Source organism: Talpa europaea, assembly GCF_964194135.1.
Source record: "Talpa europaea genome assembly, chromosome: 16".
In the NCBI taxonomy this organism is placed as follows: domain Eukaryota; kingdom Metazoa; phylum Chordata; class Mammalia; order Eulipotyphla; family Talpidae; genus Talpa; species Talpa europaea.
This window is the reverse complement of record NC_140084.1, coordinates 20,365,719-20,393,348: the sequence shown is the minus strand read 5'-3', so window position 1 is coordinate 20,393,348 and position 27,630 is coordinate 20,365,719. Positions and strand designations below refer to the sequence as shown.

The 27,630-nt window shown below is 44.3% G+C and overlaps 1 protein-coding gene across 1 annotated transcript in view; it reads right to left on the bottom strand.

Annotated features, from left to right (window-relative positions):
- USP10 (ubiquitin specific peptidase 10) overlaps positions 1–27,630 on the bottom strand; it is a gene marked incomplete at its 5' end in the record, with an annotated part of 68,753 nt that overhangs the window by 4,607 nt on the left and 36,516 nt on the right. The window contains 10 exons of the mRNA XM_084256844.1: positions 114–258; positions 3,176–3,341; positions 5,711–5,888; positions 6,646–6,745; positions 9,176–9,279; positions 9,460–9,515; positions 9,926–10,035; positions 10,553–10,644; positions 19,886–20,929; positions 25,292–25,352. Coding sequence (XP_084112970.1) covers positions 114–258; positions 3,176–3,341; positions 5,711–5,888; positions 6,646–6,745; positions 9,176–9,279; positions 9,460–9,515; positions 9,926–10,035; positions 10,553–10,644; positions 19,886–20,929; positions 25,292–25,352 — 2,056 coding nt within the window. The remainder of the gene's footprint in view (positions 1–113; positions 259–3,175; positions 3,342–5,710; positions 5,889–6,645; positions 6,746–9,175; positions 9,280–9,459; positions 9,516–9,925; positions 10,036–10,552; positions 10,645–19,885; positions 20,930–25,291; positions 25,353–27,630) is intronic.

Below are 27,630 nucleotides of genomic sequence, written 5' to 3'. Positions count from 1 at the left end.
AACAAAAAGGTCATGAAAGAGCATCCTGAGTGCTGCCATCACAGACACGCAGCAGCTCACTGGCTTTGGGAGTCCTGTCACAATGAAGCGTCCCACCTACTGTGTTTTATTACCTTTGCTAATTTCCAGATCCACAGGATATTCAATATTTTTGATAAGTTTCTGGCATCCACCAGTCTTCTCGTAGACAAAGCGTTTCAGGTGCAGCACGAGAACAGGCGGGAGTTTTTCCAAAGTCACTCTTCGACTTATCTCCACCTAAGACACAGAACACATGGTCCGTCTGGCTTCCTACAGCAGACACCACCGCCACCTTCCACTCAGAGGCCTTCTTGGAGGGACAACTCCACGTCCCTGGGTCACAGGAGCTTAGGAGAATTTTAGAAAGCTACCGACATATGTCCCTATGAACACAACCACAGAGCATCCCTTGGGTCCCGAGTTCACCTGTGAACTCCAAGTTAAGAATGTCTGCTGAGGCATTAACACACTAGGCATAAAAATATGAAAGCTAACATAATAGCACTTGGAATTATATATATATACTAACTTGTTTTTTAATAGTTCATGGAATGGACAAAATTCAAGTCAACGTGTTTCTTGAATCGAATGTTTTAAATAACCCCAAAACTACCTATTAGTTTTGTAACATTTTGAATTTTATCAATTTAATTTGTTGTTGAAATACCTGTACAGGTCTAATAAACTCTACTTCTATTAAAACACAAGCTCACAAATAATATTTAATATCTTCACTGTTCTCCATATTTATGCACTCCTTGATGCAGTCTCTATACATGGGCAGCACTGGTAGAGCAGCAAGAAAGCTCCCTTAGCAAGCACTGCAGACAGATGTGGGTGAAGGTATCTGAAGGGCTTTGGAAAGCAGGCTCAGCAGGGACCACACTTGGCTTTATTAAGGTTATGACTCCCTCACCTTAGTGTAGTCATCCCACTACACTAAGACCCAGCTGTGCAAAGCACCCTGGACTTCTCTGCATTCCCGCTGTATCCACATTTCAGTGGCTCTGCACCCAGCCAGAACTTGTGATGAATGGAAAGTATGACTCCAGCTTAAGTCAAAACCTGAGATAAGACCTGGAAGCCTCTGGGTCCTGGTTTGTCAATCAGGTGAGAGCACTCAAGTTGGGCGGGGGGAGGGGGGAATGCTGTCTCACAGTCAGTGCTAGTGGCCCAGGTTATTTTTGTTTTGTTTTTGCATAGAAAAACTGGGGTGCTGGCCAGAGGTGTGGGGGGTAAAAGGATTTACCAGAGACAGTTGTGAGCAGAACAGGCAGATCCACTGAAATACACTGCTGAGGGGAGCAGCAGGTAAGACAGGAGAGGTCTGCTGCACCATATATGGGATCCCCTGGCTGGGGATCAAACTCAGGCCACAGTGGTGGTAGCACTGAGACTTAACCCCTAGGCCACCATGGAGGCCCTAGTGGCCCAGGCTTCTGACCAAACTTTGCAGTTCACTGAGCAGCCAAAAGTCAACTTTAAATTCTTAAATGTGTATTTTAGGTTTCCAGGCAAAATAATACATACTTTCTAATCACCTATAGCATTGCTTTTTCTTTCCAGCAAATATTTTACATATCCCTATTTTACCATGAACTTTCATGTGTTCCCAAAGGAAAAAAGATTCTGACCTCTAAAATAACATTTCAGCTCTACTCTGTATTTTAAACACACACACACACACACACACACACACCACATTCCAGAAAATGTGCTATTTGTTCTTGACAGATAAACTGTCCAAAATAGTCCTTTGTCAAACACCCGCATTTCTAAGCATTCTCAACCTTACTGATAACTCCCTCTGTCAGGGGAAAATAATGCCCTGAGCTAATCCCATACAGGCTTTGTGGACCCCACCCCCACTCCAGACTAAAGCCATCAAGACATTGGGAAAGACAAATCCCGTCACCACCAAAGGGAGGGTGGCTGGGACCTGAGGGTGGAGTTGAACAGCCAGGTTGGATATAAAATCCAAACATGTGGGCCTTGGGCTGGCTCGCTGTCGCTCGCCTCCTGGCTACACAGCTCCTGGCTTGCAGCCAGCTCTCAGAGCGCCATTTTGAAATTCCTGATCGGCGGATCGGGTAGGACTCATTTAAAACTTTGTCTCCCACTTTTCTCCCTGAGCTGTACATTTCCTCATTTCCCCTTCCCTTGTAAATAAACCTTTTATTAACCTTTCGCATGTGCCTGCAGTAGAGCATTGATAAGTCCTTTGAAGCGCGCGGGTAAAGACCCACAGTCAGGCACCCCGTTTTGTATTGGGGTTGTTCTACAACAGCTCCGCAACCACAGCGCTAGAGCAGTGCACCTCTTTCTGCTTTATCTTCAAGGCTCCACCTTGATGTTTTTCTCGGTTTAGTCCCCCAAACCTGTTATTTAGAATGAACTGGTTTTTGCTCTCTATCTCAACCCATACCCTCTACCCAAGCCCACCAAGGCAAACATTTTATTGCAGCAGGCACTGGAGGGGAGAAAACACTCCTCATGAACAAGCAGCTGGGCAAGGCTGGAAGCCACCCGGCATTCAGCTCCCCTCACGCCCAGGGACTCAGGGACTGCCACAGCCCAGACACAACAGTGAAATGCACAGTGACGTGCTCAGTGCAGAGCCACAGGCCGGCACGCATGGTCCTTCGGGACAGCCAGGAACTAAACTCGATCTCCCCACACTACGCTATAATCTGCTTCTCTTGCTCCTCAAGACTGAAGGGCACCAAGACTTATCTCTTTCAGATAAATCAAAGATAACAGGCATAAGAACAATTTCTGCTTTTCAAAGTCCTCAAGATCAGTCCTCAGTAACCTTAAGAACTATGTGCTAGGATGGGAGGAAGGCCAGTGAGCCACGAGCCCGTCAGAGGTGGTGCTGATTCTATGAGGTCAGGATTAGATCGTCAGAAAATCATAGGTAACTCAGAATAGAGAAACCACCCAAAACATCATTACCTTCTGCTACATGATTTAGTGCTAATGGGGTTATTAGGATCATCTACTTCAACCATTTCATTACACAATGTGGACACATTCAGTCCAGGAATGATTTAAGAGGGAGAACTCAATTCCACTCCTCCTCATGCTAATTCTACGCTCTCTCCACACCCCAGAAGGCCTCAGCTCGAAGGCCTGAGACCAGCCGTGAACATACCTCCTGCTTGGTTTTTGTGGTGTAGCCTTGGACGGACTCTCTGGCCACCAAGCTCTCCAGCGCGTCCTGGACGGTGCGTATCTTGTCAGACTGGATGTCCAACTGCAACGTGAAAAACGGCTGCAAAGTGGCAGATTCTTTTGAACTCTGCTGGTAAACCACAGACCTAGGAATGGAAAACAAAAACATAAAATCTAAGCGATCACTCCTTCCTACTTTCCTTTAAGATTATCCAACAGAAGAGGTGTGAACACTGAAAATAAAACTATTCAATATCACCACTTTCAGAAGAGTGAACAGAAGAGTCAAAAATATCCTGAATTTAAAAATAATTCTGGCTGCCTGCCTCCTCAGCATTTCTAGTCAACCCACTGGCCAGTAATTTCCTCAGTTCAAGTGCTCTGGAAGAAAACATAGTACATCTTCCACTCCACACTTTATTTGATGCACTTAATAACAGTGACTATCCTGCCATAGCCTCAAAATGCTGTGCTTTTCATTTCTCAAAGCATCACAGCGTATTCCAATAAAACAGAGGGAGCCCAAGATAAATGGAAAGTGTCCTATATGGCATTTTCCCCTTACAAAAGAAGAGGAGTGGGCAGTGCAGAACAACCCCAGGAGCCACTGTTCCGGAGGAAAGGCCCCGCCCTAGAGAAGGGTGCCAGTTCAACCTTGTTTTCTTAGCTGGTTTTTCATTTCATTTTTCTTTTTCTAAGTTTTCTTGAGTAAAATTTTTGTGTTCAGCTCATCTCTCATCTCTCAGTGAGGAAACATTCCAGGAGCTTAACAAGGGATTCTCTTTCTTTCTATTTCTGCAGTCAGAGTGACCTAGTTTGTAAACGGAACAAAATGGGTGTGGAGAGGTATTCAGACTTTCAGAGAAGATGCCATGAAAGCTTTTCTACCTGGGGTTTACTTTTCATTTGCTGCTCCCCCCATCCCCACAATATAAAGCGGCATCTCCTCGATCCCTGGGAGTGTGCAGACTTAGGCATGACTACTATTCACTGGGATCCACAGTAGGAAACCAGTGAAGAAATCACACCAAGTCCTCTTGGCTCAAAGGGCTTGTATATCATCAAAGCATCTAAGGGAAAGGTAGAAAAAGGTGCTGCTACTTTAATAAAGGCTGCTAGCCACAGAAAAGAACTCCCTTAATGACAAGAAGTAATTCCTTATTTTGATAATTTCTCAAAAAAAACAAAAACAAAAACAAAAAAAAAAAAAAAACCCATCAACAACTGATTTTAACACAAGAGCCCAGAGAGAGTGAGGCTCTGGGACATGACAGAGGCATTCAGGTCAAGCTAGAAATGTCTCCAAAGTGGAATCTGGATTCTTCCTCTGTTCTTATATAAAAATGGGAGTTTCTGGGTCTGTTGGTCTTGCCATTTTGATATTCCACTGAGGCACAAATCTGGGGCTGTGGTTACATTCATTTGGGCTAGTCCCTCATCCCTCTCCCTATGAGAGCCCCAAGAATGTCACCACCAGGCTGCTGGTCTAGTGGAGAGCTCACTCATGCCCCCTCTCCAGCAAAGCCCATCCGAACTATGTGACCAAACCACTCTGAAAGGTTAGGGCCTAGGCCTTCCCCATAGCACACCCGACCATGAGGACTCCAGACTGGAAACTACAGAAAGGGCCAGAGCCTAGCTCAGAGCCAAGGGCAGAAAGACCTCAATAAAGCCACATGGCAGCACAACTAGCACCAGCAAGGCAAGGGCCTGTATTCTGGAGCGGCTTCCTGTTCTAGCCTCCCGAGAGCTACTCAGTGTAAGCTGTTTAGGGCTACAGAAGCTGAACCAACTCTTGGAAGCTGGAAAGGATATTACTTTTTTTGGACACACAGCATTTGGGACAAGGAAAGGCTACGAATCTGACTAAAGAGCTATCCTGTGGTTATAATGTGAAGCCACACAAACTGTATTGAGCTCCTCACAGACCGTGCTGAAAAACCCACTCAAAGCTGGGCCAGGCTTCCCTCATTCCCACATGACAGCACAGAAGGCTGTGACAAGAAATGAAAGCTGTGACGAGCACAGAGTGACAGGATGTTGTGAATGAACAAAAAGCTACTGGTTTACAGGAACTGGGGTCCTCCTGCTTGCAAACATCTCTCTCCACATTTCTTTAACTTTCAAGCCTGCCTGCTGCCAGTGTCTATAATTCCTCTAGATACATGGATTCCTTCTCATAACAAAATCCGTTTTTCCATTAGTTTGTCTTCCCTGCCTACCTAGCTGTGAGCAGCAGAACTGAGGGGTGCAGGTGGTGATGAAGTAAGGGAGCATGCAGCTCCCCAGGACAGATGGGCTCCCAGGGATGAGCCCTTCTGCAGAAATTTCAAGCCAGCTAGGGAGGAAGCAGCGGAGGCTACAGAGACGTGTCAGGCGCCCAAGAAGAGCAGGTGAGTGTAAACGCAAACCAGAGAGCCCAACCATCTTAAGATAAGTCTTATACCACCCCCCTTAGAAAACTGGCCAAACCCTGAAAAAGGCGAATACTAAATTATTCCAGAAAAACATAAACCTGATGTGTCCACCAAAAATGCCAGTGATTGGGGTCTGAACAAAATCCGCCTGGCGAGTGACTGAAGTCTTATTTCTGGGGCCCACTTGCTCCCATTCGTCCTCGCTTCCTGCGCCTTCTTCTTCCTGCTCTTCTTCATTTACTGAGTGGCTTTTGGGTCCATTGGAAATATTAAGTTCTGTAAAGTAGACATTCTGCTTAGACTACTATTTACAACAAAACAGCAAAAAATAAAAGAAAAATACTACACGAACCACCTACACAGATGTGTCAGTTGTAAAGGAAATTGAGGTGTGTTCAACAACACAGCCTAAGGCGACATGCGCAGCTCTCTTGCACCCCCACTCACATACGGACTACAGACGACATTTTTGGGGCTCTGGAGAGGCGCGAAGATGGACTGCAGACATGTAGTGTTTGGTGTGTGATTACAGTTCATTTTCCTAATTTGGTAAGGGCTTCTGGTCTCTGGGGGGTATCCTTATCCCCAGGACAGGCCCACCTCAGCATATAGGGATGAAGGAAACTTATCTATAATTAACTTTGAATCATTCAGGAAAAACATTATCTACACTGTTGTGTGTGATACAAAGGTATAATGACATGTAAGCAGTTGCAAGCCTGGCGGTAACACAGGTCTGCACCAGCTGTTCTGACAGCTGTTCTGTATATCTGTTCATTTTTCTATTTAAAAGGTGAAGGGAAAAAAGCAGAGGTTGTGGGCAGATTTAGATGCAACATTCTGGTATATGATAGGTATTAAGGGAAAAATAACTAGCATCCTAATGAGTAATGAGTAAATAAAGTGATTTCTAAAGGGCAAACGACTGTCAGGAGGAAAAGGTAACTGAATATATGAGCATGTAATGTTTGTTTAAAAATAACACTTAAGAAAACGTCCTCACACATCTGGTAGCAAACACACCATGACCTACTTTCGTTACTGGGGGAGAGAAGCTTCTTGAGAGTCAGCATTTCCTCGTGAAGTCCATTGAGAATGAAGCCTAAGTACTCCTCGGCATCTTCCTGTCGACCCTGAAAAGGGGAAATGTGATCACATTAATCTCAACCAGCAACAATGCAAGGGCTTCAGGGAACATACTCTCTGCCTATTTAAACCATGCCTGCTCTTAAACAAGGTTTTTAACAAGATTTAATGTAAAAGTGTTTCCCCTAAAATCTAAGATGAGGAGTGGGGAAAAGGGAGGGTAAAGGAATCTAGAGAACAGGTGGAACACTTATCTGAGTGACAGAAATTTCTACAATAAATACACGTTAACCTTAAAATAAAAAAAGGTTATTTGAGTTGTGACATTAGACACCCTAAACCTCACCTAATTTCCTAGTTTGGATGATGCGCGGTTATGGGGGAAAGAACTCAAATTATATGTGAAAATGCTTCTGATTTAAAGATTTATCTGACCACTTTACAGACACACAGAGCAGCAAAAGCATTCAGATGAGAGACACGCTACAGCTACATATTCTTTTTTTCTTTTTTTAATAAAGATTTATTTATTTATTTATTTATTTATTTGTGCAAGCACTGGATACAGTCAGAAGCGCGGGAGAGTGAGAGAATTCACCAGAGACAGAGTGGGGAACAGAACAGGCAGACTGACAAAGTACACTGCTGAGGGGAGCAGCAGGTGGCAGGAGAGGTCTGTGCGCCAAGCTACATATTCATTTTTTAATCTCACATGGGTTTTGTCTGATTATTGTTATATATCATGGTTAGTTTGATCTTTGGAGCGAAACTATGGATTCTAATGATCTGAGAATTCTGTATGCTGTCTCTGGTAGCTTTGCTTGCTCCGAATGCAATTGTAGTCATGGACAACAGCCACCTGGTGTGAATGTCCAGCAAGTGTGTGGAGAGGACACAAACTGGCACAGCCCATAATGCAGAAAAGAGTTGACTCAGCAGACCTAAGGCCACTGTCCTTGGAAAGGCCTGCTTGCTGGGTAGGTCCTTGGCTGGCATCTGGGAACATGCATTTGGGGAGGGTTCCACCATTCCAAGAACTGATAGAGACCACGCCTAAATGGTACAAACAGTGTGGTTTACACTAAACACCAGTCTTCCCTCTGGGAGTTTGGATGCTGGCTTCTGCTAGGCAGAGGGTGCCTAGAGGGTGCAGAGGGCGCCTAACGAAACCCTGGGACTCCAGGTTGATGAGCTGCCCTGGTACACATCATTTCATAGGTACGGTCACAGAGTTTCAAGCTGAAGGAATTGTTTGTCCCCAGCTACTGCAGGAGGGAAGGGCCCCAGGTTCCCGCAGACATTGCCCCATCTTGACTCTATGCTGATTTTGCTGTGTCCTTTTGTGGTACTAAACCATGAGGAAAACAATGTAAGTTCTTTGAATCCTTCAGGCAAAACACCCAACCCAAGGGTGTTAGGGACCCCTACATGGTCAAATCAACATGACTTCAGAAGACACTTTGTCCATGAGCACAGCTTCTGAGCAGGATCCTAGTGGGGTTTCCCCACGGGAAGCCCTGACTCTCCTCTCCACCTAATCTCCACCAGGCAGGCTCTAAAGCCTCTGAAGATGCAGCTGCCGTTTTGTCTGCTTTCTTAGGCACTACAGCAAGTTCCCTTATAGCACAGAGAGTTCTTTGAGGGCACAGGACACCTTTTAGTCCAACTGGGCATTCCTAACACTCTGCTCATTTCCCATCCCTTGGGAAATTTGAATACTGAGTGAACACCAAAAGCCACTATGTGATCCATGTGAGAAGTTCTGGGGTTATCCTCCCACACTTTCCTGGGTATCTGCCCTCCTTCAAAACATTGCCGCTTCAATATGACTTGACTCAACTGGGATAGAATTTTCTTAACTCTTTCTCTGTCTCAGTAATTTCCCTAGGCAGCACTGTAATTGCTTGTACTATATCGTTGGGGAAGAAAGACATGTCCGAAGAAAGACATGTCCTATTAGCCTCCTGCTCAACATGCCTGCGGTAGCAACGTGTGTGACAAAAACGAAGCCGAGGGAATCAAGGTCCAGAGGCACTAAGGCGTGAGAGGCCGAGGAGGATGTGGCTTTTCAAGATGCTGCTGCTGCTCTCGGCCGAACCCACCCTCTCTCTGGAAGGCAGTAACACGGTGGCTGAGGAGCTGACTCTCCCGCTAGGCTCAGCTACTCTTAGCTGTGTGGCCTTGGAGAACAACCTCACCTTTGTCAACCGCAACGGGAACAATTAAACTTCACTCTCAGGGTTAAGCGTGTCACTATGTAAAAAGGATGAGCAGCACTGGCTGTGCATTGACAGACGTGCCAGTTGGCCTCAACTATAATGGCTGCGCCATACACTTCACATTCACCCCAGCAAGTGCTCCCCACAACCCCTACTAAGCATAACACTTGAAGCAGAAACCAGCACTGAATGAGCAACAGGTAAGCATGACCCATAGCAAAGGCAGCACTGACTGGCAACAGCAGAGGAGACCCAGACCTTTTCAGACAGGCTCGACTTGATAACTGTCAGGAGTCTATAAATATACGTGGGTTCAAAGGCAGCTCCAGGGCGAATATCCCTCACGATTTTATCCCCAAGAGCTGCAAAGGAAACAGGACACAGATTTTCATACTGAAACTAATGTTTAAAATAATGAGAAGTAACCCCCTCTCCACCCACCCCACATGAAGCAGTAAACAGCAAAGGTGTGCAACCAACCACAGCTGCCTGACTTCAGTACCCCAACTAAGCTGTGGCCTCACAACCTCACTTCCACTCACCTTGCCTGGGTTTTGGAGGTACTGGCATATTAGTAAACTCATTCATTAGCCGAACACTAAACATGAAAAGTAAAAAAAAAGTTAAGTGGCACATCTTACAAAAAGACACACTTTTACTAAAGAGCTTTGATGGCTACATAGACTATTAATTAAATAGTAAATATGAGATAACCAATACTATTGTTAATATAACAGCTAATAAGTTTTTAAATCTATCCTGTATAAATGTTTGACATATTTTAACTGTTATAATTTATTCAAATGCATTATAAAGAACACAGATAAACAATGCCCCAATTTCATTTCTGGTTTATTTCCATATAAAATCATGAGCCATAAATTTTTAAAAAATAAATAAAAATGAATAATCCTAGGGTTCATTTGTAGGAAATCAAGAATTTTGCTAGATTCTTTTAATTCCAGTGATCACCCACCTCCACAACTCATTTCCAAGGCCCTTACTTACAAGCTATCGATCATAGGTGTTGACGTACAAGGCCTTTGCACTTTTGAATACAGAGGAATGAACTTCATCAGGTGATACATCGGAGGACAAGCAACCAATGCTTGCAGTGTCTAACGATTGGCAGTAAGGAAGCGTAAAGGAAGTGAAACACTCCAAATTTCTAAAAGGCACATTCAGCTTACAAATGTAGACTTAGATATGTAAACACAAGAAGGGATAAACCAAGTCATCATGGGGATAAATGCTTGCAATATCCATCAACTTGCTAATATCCATTACTTGCTGTTCCAAGCAATCAGTAATATCTACATGTACTTGATTCAATCAAGATAAATGAAATCAATGAAAGCAAAATTCCAAGCCATAAGAGGTCACTGCCCTACTATTCAGGACCACTTTAATGAGAAGCAAACATGCCTAAATCTGTCATTCACAGATCAACAAGTCTTTCTGGCAGGGGGAATCAGGAAAAATCCTGTTTATAAGCAAGGCAGGCAGATTATATAAGCAACCAAGTTTCTCAATTCAAAGTTAAGGCTGGCTGGCCCTGGGAGCTGAACCAAGGACGTGCAGCCGCAGAGAAGGAAGCCAAGGCAGGTGGGCCTGGGCGGCATCTGAGAAGGATACAGCGTTGATGTAGCACCAGTTTCCCTTGTTGATGAGCCCACGTGGTTGCAGCGACACTGGCTTATGTACCAGGGTGACATTTTCCAGTAACTCTGCAAGAGGGAAGCAGCAGTTAAAAAGTTAATGACTCAAGTGAGCAACAGTAAAGTGAATCTTTATGCCCTACTCACAGCAGGCACTGCAAATCCTTCAATAAGGCATAGCTCCAAAGACATCAAGTCCTCATTTGATAATCAAAATGCTTTAAAAATGTTTTCCCCCAACACTAAGATTTACTTCTCCTGTGAGAATACAACCAAGAGGCAGGACTCTCTACTTTAGTAAGAAACCAGCTCTGAAAAGTCCACAATGGCACTTCTCCCACACTGACAGCCCAACAGCCTGTGAGCAATGCAGACCGGCACTCGTGGCCGTGCAGCACTCCCATGCACAGCCTGAGCCCCAGCCAAGTGTGATCCCTGGCACCAATCAAAGCACCCAACACATTACCAAGAATGAGGACGTTCCCTCTGGGGCCAACTGCATCCTAACTCAGAGGTGTTCTTCATCAGAAGGTAAAGGGAGGAGGGGCTGCTTTGTACATGGGACTTGCTTGTTCCATTCAGAGGCCAGCTTTCCACGCAAACACCCATCCTTTAGCCATCATCCCTCTTCAGATAATGACAGTCACTTGCTACAATGCCTTGCTGCAGTCTCATTTTAAAGCCAGACACAATCTCCCTGGTCCCACTGGGACCTAAGTGACAGCCATCACTTAGGACCTTCTCCACCTGGCCAGTGTCTCATGCCTTGCTCTGCTGCTTGTGTGGCTGCACATGATCTTCAGCCCTGCAGGAACTCACCACTTCCCTTTTATACACAAGGAAACTGAGGCTCAGCAAAGTGAACGAAGAGTCACACAGGAGTGAGACAGGCAGGTAGTACCTGAAATCCGTACTCTGTGGCAGGACCACACTGCCTGCCTTCACCCCTAAAATATATACTAGGAAAGAAAGCCAAGTGAGCACCCTATTGACATTAGCACCCACTGAAGGCATCACAAAAATGAAAGCAGCCTTCCCTAGCTAGAACTGGATGGCTCACTCACATTCACACACCTTCCATCCTCTAACTGAGCAAACACAGGGAGCGGCTTGTCACATTGATATGAAGCAAAACACAGCAGGGATCTGCCCAGATGGCTAGGGCCTGCATGTCTGCTCTCCGCTCTCCTCCCGGGTAAGCCATGAGTTTCAGTGAGGAGAATGGATTCAGAACTGGACCGCCAGCCCCCAGAGAGCCCCGGGCAGACTATATCGGTCACGCCATACCTTTACCGCGTATGCATGTCGTCCTCAGAATCCTACAAACTCTGTTCTCAGCCACACTTGACAGCCTTAAGAAAACAAGGGTCTAGAGGGTAAGTGGTGGGGGGTCACCAGACTGAGCTCACAGGAAATCCCAAGTGCAGTCTTCAACAGAAGGTCCTTGCTTTAAAAGTCTTTTCTTCAAAGGCTTTACATGCTGCCTCCCACCACCCAGGCTTAAGCTCTACTTACAATGGATTTTCCCATTTGTCCCTGAACCCCATTATCTTAACAGCCCTCATTTCTAGCGTGTGCCACAAAAAAGCAATTACTAAATATAATTATGAAAACTGCATTTTCAAATAAGCATCAACTCCCTCATTCCCCAGTGGACACTTGGCATACCTTTGAATCTTTGCTCAAGGATTTTTATATCTAGAGAAGAATCCATTCTTACACAACTACAAGAACCAAAGTCAACTGCCTTCCTGCCTCAAGGACCTTTGTGAAGTGACAGACCACTGGTTCGCTGACCTGCCGGGGCACCAGGCCTTGGAGGCACAGTGACAGTAACAGCAACAGGAGCAGCAGCCCTGCTGGGGGGCAGCATGAGTGTATAGTGCCCATAGTGCCGGCCATGCCAAAGGGCCAGGTCAGGGTGCTCAGCCCCATGCAAGGACTGGGGGGACAAGAGGAGCCAGGGCACAAGGCTCTGACAGCAGGAGACTATCACTGGCTGGGAGGAGGGTGTCATCCACCCCAAAAGGAACACAACAGGAAGAACAGGTTGTTTTTGGTTTTGTGTGATGATGAGATGGTATGTTCCATTCTGGGATGCTGATAACAAGCACTCAGATGGCCGCGGTCATCAGAGTCCTCATGCTCACAGGACAGCTAGTAGCAGATCTCTGCACACACCCGTGCCACGCATACATCTGCAGCTGGAACAGGACATTCTGACAGCACACACAGCAGGAGGAATAGCAGACATGTGGAGCCCGGAGCCCTCCCCCACCCCCCTTCCACCAGCTAAGGGCAAGCAAGACGAGCCCCTGACGTTTAGTTCAGGCACAAGCCAGCTCTGAGCCTCAAGGAGGGAAGTGAGAGGAGACAGCAACCTGGCCAGAAGCCTGGCTGAGGAATAAAGCAGGACAGGGCACTGAGGGACTGGCAGAATTATAGGAGGAAGAAGCTAGTAAGGGGCAGCCTCACCCAGGTTTACGGGTGAGAGAAGAAATGACACAGTAACCTCAATTTCCTTGATGATCTGGTAGGCCAGAGGTAAGGGCAGAGGTGGGGGGTGGAAGAGTAGCAGGAAATTCATTCCTGTACAACAGAGACAAAGGAGGAAAAGGCAAGAAAATGAACACAGACAGGCATACAATTTTTATATGCAACTTCTCTTCCAAGTCATCGCTTCACAGACTCAAAAACATGTTTAGAGGTAGCCAAACATACTTTGAATTCCTATCTTGCTAGGTTCTGAATTACAACAAGGATAACTCCGTTCTCAGAGGGAACAGATGCAAACATGCCAAGAACCAAGTGCCCTGAGCACCACTGGACAGCGCATCTCTTCTTAGGTCTGCAGTGAGCTGCATGCCCAGCAAAATCTGCACACCTTGAGTTTAGCATCCAGCCCCAGGGACTCAGAGAATACACCCAGCACCATACATCCCAACTGCTGGCTGACCTCTTTCCAACACTGATCTGGTTGGAACATGTACTGGTTGGACAGAAACCTTTAGTTTCTGCATCAACCATTCCCTGAGTCAATGCCAGCTCGGCTGTGATCTCTGGCTGACTAATTTTACACAGTAGACAGTAACACTGCTCTGTTTAGCGTCCACAAGTCTAAGTTCAAGTCTTTCAGCACCACCTAGTGGCTGTTTCAACAGTTGCGAGTAATGACATTTCAATGAGAGGTACCCACAGAATTAAAAAGGTAAACACACACACACTGGAAACACAAAGTACAACCAAAGGAGGCTATGAGCAGTTATTAGAGAACATACTGGACCCACTCCCCTTGAAGTCTTCCACAGCCTCCAGAAGAGCCTTCTGCTACAATATGCATATAGGTTTTAAAAACAAAAAAAAAAAGTTTTCATACTCAGAAAACCCCGAGGAAACACTCCAGGTGATGACTGCTGGTATTCTAGGAAAATGTCCTCTATAGGGCCTCTCTGTGGCACAAGGGGTTAAGACGCAACCTATGAAGCTGTCTGCAGCCTCTGCAGCACGAGTTCAATCCCCAGCCAGCCAGGGAGCTGCCCACATGGCGCAGCAGACCTCTCCTGTCTCGCCCACTGCTCCCCTCAGCAGTGTATTTCAGTCAGTCTGCCTGTTCTGTTCCCCACTCTGTCTCTGGTGAATCCTCTCACCACCCCCATCTCTGGCCTGTACCCCAGCTCTTGTATGCATAAATAAATCAATCTTAAAAAAAAATGTCCACTATAGTGGCAAGTCTCCCACAATCTAAAATAGTGTCATTGTGTTGTGGTTTCTTCCAGTCATCCTGTACACTGCTCTCTGGAGTGCCCGCGTCATCTCCATGGGAGCTGGGACCACCGTGGCTACCTTTAGTCCCATGTCTCTTCTTCTCAGGATAGGAAGCACCTTAAAGACAAGACCCTCATACTGTTAAGTGCTCAGCTGGGACCCCCAATCCAGAGGACCAGCCTGCTGCCACATTTCCCCTTTGGTGACCTTGGGACTCTCATCTCCTCCCCCCAGATGCCTCTGGCAAATGATGACTTCTCACTTACTGCTAAGAAGTGCCCTCTGTTCCTTCCTTATCTGATTAGTCAGACAACACTAAAGGCTGAGCCCACCATTAATTACTCATTGACCTCAACCGCGGGTGGCACACACTAAGTACTGATTACACAGCAGTGAGGGGGAATTGAACTCTGGAGGCAAACGGCTCCATTCAAGTTTGCTGGAAATAACCAGCAAACATTACAAGTTATTCCAACACAATCAGAAAGCCTACAGGAGCACCCTGGGGAGCAGCAGACTAAGGGCAGGGCCCAGAAGACTTGGGTTCATACCCTCGCTCTGCCACTTCATCCAGCATGCCCCCTAGGCACATAGCTCCACTACCATCTATAAATGCAACAGTGAGGATAAATGACAGAACAGTAACTGCAGGGAAAGCCAGCGGCATGGTCAGCTCATTGCAGACATTCCGTTGGCCTCAACAGAAAATCAAGGGCTAATGGATGATGGGAAGAAGCGGAAAAAGGAATTGACTTTACGGGGAGAGTCTGAAAGAACCAACAATTTTCAGTATCCCAAGAAAAAATAAGTTAGTTTAGTTCCTAAAATTAAGTTTTAGACATTTTGTGATTATAAAGTTCCATTTCAAACAAAAAGACTATAAAAAATTAAAATTAAATCTTATTGCCTAGGATTTTCTCTTAAAAACCAAAAATCAGGGGTGGGGAGCAAAAAAAAAAGAAATCAAATATCACAATTACAGGTTTAGTGTCACACATTCTAGGTTGAGCCTTTTCCCCTGAATAACTTCAGTGACCACAAATGGAGCCAGCCCCACCTCATGCAACAGCAGTGTAGGTAGGTGCAAAGACCATTCCAACTCCTTGTGAGCAGTCACCACTTGCCATTATTGAGTCCTGTAAAATGAACTGTATTGCTAGAATTCAAAAGTCAATTAATTATGACTTGCAAACCTACCAATATTAAAACTCCTTTTGATTTTTTGCTATCACTCTTGGTTCTATTAAGTTCACCTAATAACACACCATGTCCATTCCTAGCCTAAAATCCATAATTATTCATATCTAATTAGAGTCAAAAGAACTAAAACCAGAAAGGGCAGCCACAAAGGAGAGAGGATGAAACTTTAAACCTAACCTCAAGTCCAAGCCATCACTGTTGGTTATCTATTTTACTTTTGGGCAAATAATCACAAATTTTCTGCAATAACAAACTGACTTTTCCCCCATAGGCCTTTTCACTTCTCCATTGTTGGCATCGCTTACTACTCAGATCCATGGAGCTAGCGGCTCTAGGAAGTGCCCTCCCCAATCCGTCTTTTCCACAGGAGTCCCGCAGGTGGGACTTCCCAGAAGAGTGTTCATGAAGTGGCACTAATGCCAGAATGGCTCCATATCTCTTCTGAAAAAGCTCAAACATCAAGAGGCTGAATGAACTTTCAACTTTCTGGTGAAATCTGCTGATAGACAGGAAAACTAGGTGCTGAATACCCTTTCTTGCATTTGAAGAAAGATAGTAGTAGCTCACACATGTTGCAACAAATCTTTCAAACACGACTTCTAAACTATCAGGGTAAACTTGGAAATCAACGTCAGCTAAGATTATTTTTACATACATTTTATGCATCAAATTCAGTTTCCATAAAATTAGGATTTAGTCACCACATTATCATGTTAACCCCATGCAAATGCAAGGTGCAGACTTTCACTGACTCTTTAAGCCCATAATCAACATTTTGTCGTCTTCCTAACTGTCCAGAACATTATCCAACTGCCTTTCTTTTCCTCATTTGGAAGAACACAGTTGATCCTGGTTACTGATCAGGTAAAGGACAGCAAAGTGACTGAAATCCACCTCTATACATTGGCTAGAAAATCAGTTTAGCTTTTACAAGTGGAGTGATCACAATTAATTCTACAAAATAGACACAGGTATCAGCAAGGACATTATACATATCGAATTAGGGTGTGGACTGAACTCTGTGGACTGAACTGGTGAATTTTTGCAAACAGGTGCATTACCATCTTAGCTTCATGGCACACCACCACCAAGTGCTACTTTAGAGAACCTGAAGAGGAAATGTAAAATATTTGAGAAATCATTTCCCAACAGGGAAAGTATAAACATGATTTATAAACCACCAAAACAAGGTTCAATTGTAGAATACATTTTTGTTTACATTTAAAATAAATATGCACACAGGATTTCATTTTTCTGAGCTGATTTCACTTGTAATGATCTTCTTGCTGCTTTCTCCAGCAATAATTTTAGAAATAAAACCACTGTGAAAAATCATATATTAAACATGTCTTGACTAAAATTCATTTAATAAATGATGTTAGCAGCTACATTTCAATTTCCAAATAGAACAGTTTTTTGAGCTAAGACCTCAGTTTACCTAGTTCTCTTTTACTGGAAATTTAACTCATTTTATTTGGACACTTGGCTTATCGCTCTCCTTTCCCACCATTATTTACACTTCTTTAAAATAAAATACACTGACACATGATTTTAAAAAGTAAGACATAACACAAAATAGCTGTATTAAAAAGCTTTTGACAGAATACAGACTTGGGGTATGACATTGTTCCTTAGAAAACATCCAGGAAAAGTTAACGTTCATGAAAAGAGCGTGTTTAATTACAAGCATCCCCTCCCCGCTCTCAACCACGTGTGCTAACAGAGGGAGCACGGGTACAGAGCAACCGTGTCACCTGTCTGTCCGCTGACTGCTGAACGTGGGTATACTTAAAGTTTGGAACCATTTTCAAATACAAGCTATTCAGGTTTTCACATTTCTTTTTCTCACCTGCTGGCTCAGCTATTCCTACTGAAAAATGTAAATACATCCCTCCCTGACACACAGACCCCCGTTCCAGCCCTTTTTTGTTTAGGTTCATACTTCCTACAGGCTTAGAGAAGGATTTAGTTGTTTCAGCTTAAGTGCTCTCTTCCTTTCTATGTCCTTAAGTAAGAGTTTACAGTTAAAAAGAAACAGCCTATGGAGCAAAATGTCAACAGAACTTCTACACCATGAGTGTAGCACTGCCACTGAGGTGAATGCAGAGCCCACTGGAGTCACAGGCACAGGGCCCGCAAGCAATCGAGAGCTGGCTGTGGCTCACTTTGTTCACAGCTGTCTTCCCTTCCTAATTTATATTTCACTTGTGGTTATTCAAAAATTAGTGTATATTTATTAAGCACAGACTTAATGATAGAATAGCACCAGTAGTTTAGAAATGTGAACATCCAAATAGCCCTGAGATCAAAAAATGGCTGTGGGTATTATTCAAGAATTCATAAAGAATAGTACTGTCCTATGAACAGCTTCCTTCTCCCTCTTTCCCAAAAGTTAATGACAAACATAAAAATGCCTCTCCTGGGAGAACCGGTTAGACACCAATGCAAGATAACCAATGCCAACAGGTCTTTTAAGGGAGCTAGAATTTCACACACTAATGCAGCTTTCCAGAAGCAGGCCTGTACCTGGAGTTGCACCCATCAATGGAAGTTTGTGTAGTGGGTCTGATTCACAACAAGCTGATTATGTTCTATCATTTTTAGAAAAACTGGGAGAATATGACAGGGGGAGGAGAGGAAGGGTATTCCAACAGTACCACTTTAAGATCTACACCATCCCTGCTGTCATTTGGCTAACTACTACCACCATACTGTTTTACAGGAAAACTGTCTACAACCACATCATTGATTTCTAAGTTCTAACGAACAGACTGGAGAATGAAGTGTTTTAAAAGGAATTATACTAGTTCAAATAATTTAAACATCTTCTTAACAGGCCTAATCAGAACAAGATCAAGAAATCTGGCATGGAAGAAGAAACACACTGCATCAATTCAAGAATAATTCTTGGATTATCTACAGTGATGCTACTCTCCTCCACAACAGAGTAGCCAAGAGGCCCTATTTCCACAGCATGTTACAAAGCAAGATAACACATATAGCATACACAGCAATACAGCACATTTAAAGTCATATGACCAGGATGTTTTAAAACAAAACCTTTCTTATTTTAAATAAAGATTGAGGAAATTTCCCAGGAATGGAAGTTTTGCCTTTGTGAAGTGATTTTTAAGACCAAAAGACTAATTGCATTTCTCATTGGAGAACCTGAAGACTCTGAAGGTTAATAAGAAATTTTTAAAAAATAAAAAGAAACTTTCAACTGAAAAATCTACGTAAAGGCCTCTACTATGTTCTCAAAGTTAGAGTAAAGAAATCACCTGGCTTTAAGAAAACAAACAAACAAACAAACAAACAAACAAACACAAATGAAGCCCCAAATGACGTGGCCTATGACTTATCTTATTACCTTTTTTTTTTTTGTTAAATCGCCTCAATTTTAACGGAACTCCAGTCACCAAGATTATTCAGAACAATGTATCTTGCATAAGAAATAAAACTTTCTTTTTTAATATTGCCTGCTATTATCCTACTACCATCAAAAGTGTGTTTATATATTTACATGAAAGCTGCTGCATTTGCAGCTTATCATGCAGAGTGCTTGTAGGTTAATCAGGGGCTCCACAGGTTAAATCAGAAAACACTGCAGGAGCCTGAATGATAGTCTGTATAAATCACTAACCAGCAAGAAACCTGAGGAGCTGGCTTTAAGTCCTGCTGGGAATGAGCTTGGCTAAGTCTTAGATGGGGTAAGACAAGCCACTCCCCGTACTCTGTCTGCCTGCTGTAACGTGAAACACAACTTCAAATTGTGCAACTTTACACTGTTATTGTGAGTTGGCTCCTCTTTCTGAGCCTAAACTTTTCTTGTTGAGTTGACTTGGTGCACTAAAACGGAATAAAATCTGTTTTTTTTTTTTTTAATCTGTGTTTTTTACTCAATCCAAAATAGGCATCAAGAACCAACCCAAGATGCTCTATCTTAAGAAACAGAAAAAAGCAGTGGAGTGCACCTCAAGGGTTACAGCAAAGTATATGACAGCTGTTAACACAGGCAGGACAGATCTACCACATAGTCACACAATGGAGTGAAATTACTTGATCAAATGGCAAGAAATGGAAATTGTCAATAGAAAAGAAATGAGAACAGATATGTATTTTCCGCTGGACATCAAGGTGTGACACACACGCCTTCCCATTTTGGTTACATTATCGTCTAATTTTCGGATAACATTTAAGGCACAGGCCTACTGCAGAAATTCCTATTAACACACAGATCATCTACTTTTGCTCTGTATAGAAGCCTAGACCCTCTCAAACTTATTCAACAGGTGATGAAATTTTTCCCCATTTTTACTTTTGACCTGCACCTTTTGAACTATACCTGCAATCTTTATGGCTACAGGATCCTCTGAAACCGGAACAAGCCCTTCTTTGACTTCAACCTGCTTTTCAGAGACCATGGGAGAGGTGGCAGGAGGGGGATACTTAGTTTCCACAGAAGCCACCGGCAAGGAGGAGGCAGGCTTAGAATCATGAAACAGACTGGCCCAAGACTTGGCAGGCTGACTGCCAGGCAGGGAACCTGCAGAGGAGACCTGGGGGTCAGAAGGCGAGCACAAGCTGTCAGCTTTCACCAGGTCTGAGTCCGTGCTCTCCATAGGGTGTGACGCCACCCCATTGGCAGCTGAGCCCTGGCCCGAGGATTCAAGTATTTGTCCATTAGCAATTCCAAGGTTTTCGGTCATATCAGTCCCAACACAAGGCTGAGACACAGCTGTCCTCAATAGGCTGTCCCCACTAGCCTCTGCAGGGAGGCAGGACTGTTCACAGTCAGCCCTGTGGCAGCCCACAGGCTGCCCCGCAGTCCTGGCACTGCCATCAAGGGCTCTGGGGAAAGAACCACCAGGCACAGCGTCACTGACGAAGCCCGTGGAGTCCTGAGGGCTGCTACAAGTTCTGGGGGACACTGACGGGGGCATGTGGCCCATCACCTCCACATCCTCTGTGCCTGTGCTGTTCGGGACTGCTGGATTGGCATGACCATTGACCAGGGCTTCCGTGGAAACACCACCCTCGCCACCATCTTTCAAGTAACTGTAATAGCCAGGCGGGCGTTTCTTCTTCTTTTTACGTTCCCTTTGTCCTAGACCCCCCGAAACACCGTCGTTTTCCAGCACATCCCCCTCGGCATTAGATCCGCTGTCCAATGCCAGGCTGGAATGCGAGTACTGGCAGTCAACGGAGTTGCAGTTCACGCCTTTATCTATTTCAGCAGGAGTCTTTTTGGAAGTTGTGCAACTAAGAATAAATTCAGGGGCCTGAGGATTCAATGTGCTTGAAATACTGTAGTTGGGCGTTCTCGGCAAAATGTCGTTGGGGCCAATTACTTCATTAACACCAAACTCAATTCTCTGGTATTCTGGTCCTGGACAGAAAGAAACTGGTCAGTAAGCATCCTGTTAGTTAAGAACAGAGCTATATAGACAATAAAAGCAACAGTGATTATTTATTTTTTCTTAAAAATTGAAACTTACTCTTCCTAATTAACAAAGTTAAGACATTTCATTTATGTGCTGAACAAGTCATTTACTGAAATAACTATGAATTTATGTTTAATTTGCAAATTTGAAAAACAGAAGCCTGTATTTATCTGCCACTCTTAGAGTAGCTAAGGAGGCTTTCAAAAGTTAAGAGATTAAAATGAAAAGGCAAAAAATATTTTGCCAGTTTAAGAACACTCCTCAATGAAGTCTGAGTCTATTAGCTTTATGCCTGAGATTAAAGAATATATACTGGACAACTTAATTTTTTAAAAATTCACATCTAATTTAGAGACTTAAAGTCAATGTCCATATATGGCTTCTCCAGTTGGTGTTATTTAATAAATCAAAACAAATTCACTACACCAAAATGAATCTCTATAAGTTATCTGTCTCCTGATCTTCTCCACAGTCAACTACAATGAAGTCTGAAATTGGCCTTGCATGGATGTGTATAAGCATCCACTAAGAGACGCAACATGCAATTTATCTCCATGGGTGATAAAGGCACTTCCAAAACACCAGAATGTAACATCAGGACCAAGAATTCTTAAAAATCTCTTTGGAGCAGTCAGTACTTAACAGAGAACAATCTGCATTCCATCTATTGTAAGATGTATATTTTTTCATAGCTCACACTTCTGAAATTAGGCTGAGTTTTAAAATCAATTGTCTTTTGACACAGTGCACCGTGTCATCTTATATATGATGAAATAGCTACAGATTTTGAAGAATACATTCCTTGTATTTCATATTTCATATGGCACTGAAGAGTTCTCCAAGTTGAGCACAAGTGCCAATGTTTTTAACAAATGTACTTCAAGTAAAAAACAAAACAAACAAACAAACAAAAAAACACCATAAAACCAAAAGAATCATGTGGTTTGCAGAAAACAGAATATATTTGACTTTGGAGATCTTTTGATAGGTTTTTTTTTTTTAAAAAAGCCCCACAGGAGTTAGTTATGTGCTAGTTAGTGGGCAGGCAGGGGCCTCCTGTTTTGGTATCACAGCCCATTGTGGGTAGGTGGGACAGGCACATTCCTACATAAGAAAAACGAACAGTGCTGATGACCACACTTATCGGCAAGTTTACATATAAAGCCAACAACATGACAATTCAAATTCACTGGTACTGAGTACTGATTAAAAAAAAACAAAAAACTTTGTTTCCTTATCTTGAAAACAATCAAAATTATTATTACACCTAGAGGTGAACCATCACTTTGCTTCCATGATGTTTTGAGGCTGCGATGCTGCTACGTGAAATGATGCTCCTGAAGAAGTACGCGTGCGCTCGCAGCGAGGCTATCCTCTGGAGACTTTGCTGGACATTGTGAAATTATACTAAAAATTAGTATGCACTCTGGCATGCCGCTTGGGCAAGATTTTTATTATTTCCATTAGATATAGAATGTTCTGAACCTCAATTCTTAAATCTTATCATACCATAAAACATTCCACAATGTGACAGGACATTAATGGAACTGTTTCAGTATCTACAGCTACTAACAAAATAGTTACTCAGCACAGGTTCTGATCACAAGCCTGAAAGGCAGATTTCCCACCCAGAACAGTTCCTTTTCCTCCCCAGGAACACTCCTCAATGACAAAGGTGTGTCCATGCACGGGTACACTGCAGGGTAAAGAGGCCAAGGCAAAGTCTGGTCTGATATGTCAGGTTGAAGGAGTGGAGGAAGACCTGACAAAGTGTGCTTTCAATAATGCAGACCAAACCCTGGGTAAAGAGGAGCTCACATACAGGTCCTGCAGGTAGTGGGTTTGTTGGGGGAAGGAGAACCAACCTTTTCCTTCTCAACTGCTCACTGCAATCTCTGCAGAGCAGTAGCAGGGGCCTGGACAGAAACGTGGTGGCTGTCACCTTCAAGAGCACACAACTGTGTGAGAGCCACTGTTTAAAGTAGCCACCTCAGCTGATTTTGCCAATTAATTCTTAGCAAGGAGTGGGGGCTAGATTCGTAGGGGTAGGTCCCTACCCCAAGGAGTTACTTTACTAGGGAAGCAAACTCCCAGGACTGAAGAAGACAGTGCAAAGGGAGGGTGAGATTAAGGCCTCAAGGGATTACAAAAAGAGTATTTCCAGTCACAGAAAACAGTGACAAACTTTCATCAGACACTATACAGAGATCAGCAGAACTGGAAGGATAACTGGACATGGGAGGAGGTGGGTGACAGGCTATTTCAAGCTTTAGAAACTGACTAAACAAGACAGAGGTCTGTCTGCAAGGCATGCCATGATGAGAGGCTTCAGCATGGAGCTTGCTGTAGCTGGTGGCAGCAGGAGGGAGAATAAAGCATTTGCACAAAAACATATAGAGCATTGACAACATTCCAGATATTACACTGCACAGCCACTAAGCAAAAACTAAGGCTTCTGCCATCCAAAGCTAGTCTCAGTTAGGCAGAAGCATTTTGGCACAGGGGGGCAGACAGTGCCGGAAACCTCAAAGGCAGCAGGAGAGCAGAGGTCTCAGGGATTTAGGCTTGTCTGTCACTACAGCAGAGTGGTGGTGAGAATCCAGCAGTGTCTATGAGTGAATAGAGGATGGACTTGAGGGAAGAGGGGAAAATGGGAAAAAGGGCACCATAGGGGTAAGTGAACAGGAACCACAGTCTGGCAGGAAAGGGATGTGGGAGAACAGGAGCTGCCCATCTCCAGCAGCTACCCCTGGGAAGGAGGCGAGGTGATGGGCCAACCAGAAAGCAAGGAACAAGAGGAAAGGGACACAACCCCACCCTGAGCAGAGGAGACCTGGCAGCTTGCTCACCATGTGCAAAAGCACAGGAGACGAGTATAACCAAGTCAGGGCCGAGCAGCCAGCAAGGCCATGGGGTCTTCAGCTTCACTGACCAGCCTAAGTCCATCACTGTTTCCTATGTAGACAGAATCACTTTCTGATTTTACTCTAGATAAACTGTTAAAAGTCTTTTTTTTAAAGACTGATTGATTGATTGATTGATTGATTTATACAAGCACTGGGTACAGTCAGAAGCGCAGGAGGGTGAGAGAATTCGCCAGAGCCAGAGTGGGGAACAGAACAGGCAGACTGAGGAAATACACTGCTGAGGGGAGCAGTGGGCGCAACAGGAGAGGTCTGTTTGTTACACCATGTGGGACCCTCGCCGGCAGCCAGGGATCGAACTGGCGCTACAGAGGCTGCGGGCAGTTTTGCAGCCCAGCGCTCAACCACTGCGCCACCAGGGGAGGCCCTAAAAGTCTTTATTTTATAACTAAAACCCCTTTCTTAGACCTGACCAGGCTAAGCAAATAGGGCACACCAAATTCCAAGATCTCAAAGAAAAGGTTCGGCTTTCAGCTTTCCCAAGGCCAACAAGGGCCTTTACCGTGATACAAGCTGAAAGTATCTGACAAAGCTGACCTGTGCAGCAGCAGCCTGCAACCACTTGAACTCTGCTGTTATTTCAGCACTGTGCCTTAATGCAAAATTGGTATATCTCAGGATTCACCATCTCTAGTAATCAGCTCTGGGTCTGTGCAGAACCAAATAAAATAATAGACCAGGAGCTGAAAAGGTTACCTCAACTCCCAAGAGCATGAACAACAGATAGGACATAACCACAAACTGCAGGACAGATGGGAGTTGCCACTGGACCTCAAAGAGGGTAGGGCTCGGAACAGCACCCACTCCTGAGCGCCCACTGAACCAACTTCTATAGAAAGCCTGTGCTCTGAACCATGGACACGTGCCACTGAGAACTCTTAAGAAAAAACAGAATTTGGGGCCTCCCTGGTGGTGCAAGGGGTTAAGTCACAGCACTATGAAGCTATCTGCAGCCATTGCAGCACGAGTTTGATCTCTGGGCAGGGTGCTACCCACATGGTGCGGTAGACCTCTTCTGTCTCGCCCACTGCTCCCCTCAGCAGTTTATTTCAGTAGACCCACCTGTTCTGCTCCCCACTGTCCCTATGGAATCCTCTCACCCCCTAAACCTCTGACCTGTACCCCAGTTTTTGGGAGGGAGGGAGGGGAGGGGAAGGGAGGAGAGGGAAGGGAGGAAGAACTTCAGCCACCATATTCCTAACTAAATCTGGACATCACTCTCTGAAGTACAGAATGAACTGCAATTCATTAGTCAGTGGTTTAGAGATGAAATCTGCTATCATTTACAGCAAAAACATCGAGTCATAAGGTAAGGTGTATTCTGAAAGTACAAATTAGCACCTATAGCCAGAGTGGCTCAGGGAGACGGGAGAATGAGCTTACCATCAGGTAGTTCATCCATAGCCTGTGCGCCACACACCACGGTCCCATTGTACGGAGGAAGCTGGGGGGAATCAGAAAGGAAATCTTAATTCAAAAGAATGTTATAATCTCATACGTGCTGTTTCATTAAGGCAATACTTCATTAAAACTCTTCACCCATGCAACTTCTCACGACACTATTTCTCACTATCACAAAACAACTGATAAGTGTGCTAGTAAATGAAATCATCTTAACTTTAGAGAAAGAACACCGTAAATGCTTTTATATTTTTACTGTTAATTAAACAGATCTAAAAATGAAGCAAAAAATAGACTATAGTGGGCATGCAAATCAGATACAACAAGATGCTAATGCTACCCGCTCCCCGCCCCCCCAGTTTCAAAGGATATTAGAGACTGCCCATAAATACCACAGCCACCTCTCTGTGTGGGTCCACTAGCAACAGGCTCTAAATGACATCTCCACTTCCTGTTGACAGCCACCACATGCCAGCAGTAGCAGGGGCCAGGACCAGGCCCACTGGCAGAGCAGAGCAGGCCTGATGAGACCAGAAAGTCCAGCTACCACTACCATGGCTCCTTACAACATGGTGCCTTAAGTAACTGAACTGATGGCTAGAAATCACCTTTTGTGATTGGAAGTAAGCAAGCAAAACAGTTTTCTTTGTAAAAAGGCAAGAAAGTATTAGGAACATCCCAGACTTTTCTTCCAAGTCATTTCATAACACTGTAGAGTTGGAAAAGATTCAAGTGGATATGTTTGGGATGAGAAAGTTTAAGATGGGAAGGGGCAAGTGGACAATTATTATCCAAAGACAGAACAAAAGAACAATTATACCCTAACACAGATTTCTCAGTCAGCTTACTGTGGTACACAGGGTGCTGGACTAGGGTTCTGGAGTCAGCCAGGGTCAGAGACACCCAGTGACTCTCATGGCCATGACTGTATGAGAACTACTGCTTATTGGCTTCCGCCACCGATTTCTCCAATTAACTTTTAGCAAGTCAACCATCACAAACATAATGTCTTAGTGCTCCAAGTGACGCAGGAAGTTCTCTCCCCAGTGAAATAACAAATAAGAAGCCAAGAACACAGGTGACTCCAGAACAACTGAAAGCTTTCAGCACCTGAGAGCAGCTTACGTTCCTAGTGCATGGGGGCACAGCACCCCCATGCTCAATGTTGACAGAAAAGGAGAAAGTTTTCTGAGTGCTGACTTGTAGTCAGACCATCACACACATCACCCACACACCTGCAGGGACTGCTGGCCCAAGACACAGAGCAGATGGAGTGTCTGGGGAAGTCATGAAGCAGCTTCAGGACCTGCTGCAATCACAAAGGACATCAGAAAACTCCCAGACACACGCCTTCGCCATTTCCATCAATGACATTAAGGTGCCCCCTGGTGTTGAGAGCAGTGCAATTTTAAAGTGCTAAAAACAGGGTTTGGATTTTGTTTTTAATCACTGTAATTTAAAAATCTAGTAAGTGCTAAAATCAAAACAAAAACCTTCCACCACTCTAAATTCTTATATCTTTTCTACTTTCAACCATCATTTGTTTTTCCTATTCATTCACAGGATAACAAAATTGCTCAGTAAAATTTCCTTATGACTATCTTCTACTAACAGTGTTATCGATTTGATATACTAGTTAAATAGGGCTTCCTTAAACAGTCCTATTACCTTTAAAAAATTAATTAAATGGGGCTTCCCCTGGTGGCGCAACGGTTGAGCTCTGGGCTGCGAAGATGCCCGCAGCCTCTGCAGCACCGGTTCAATCCCCAGCCGCCGGCGAGTGTCCCACATGGCACACACACCTCTCTTGCCGCACCCACTGCTCCCCTCAGCAGTGTATTTCGTCAGTCCGCCTGTTCTGTTCCCCGCTCTGGCTCTGGTGAATTCTCTCACCCTCCAGAACTTCTGACCCAGTGCTTGTATAAATAAATAAATCTTTAAAAGATTTAAATAAATGAATTAAAATTAAAATCCAGTCCTAAGGTCTCCTGGGTGGCTCAGGTGGTTGAGAGCAGCACTATGAAGCTTTCTGCAGCCTCTGCAGCAAGGGTTCGATCCTGGCCGGCTGGGGAGAAACCCACATGGCGTAGCAGACCTCTCCTGTCTTGCCCGCTGCTCCTCTCAGCAATGTATTTCGTCAGTCTGCCTGTTCTGCTCCCCACTCTGTCTCTGGTTAATGATCTCACCCTCCCGCACATCTGGCCTGTACCCAGGTTCCTGTATAAATAAATAAATTTAAAAAAAAATCTAGTCCTAGACAGGGGTAGAGGCAGGATCTGAAAACAGACCAAGGTATTATAGGCAATAATGCCTTGGGTTAT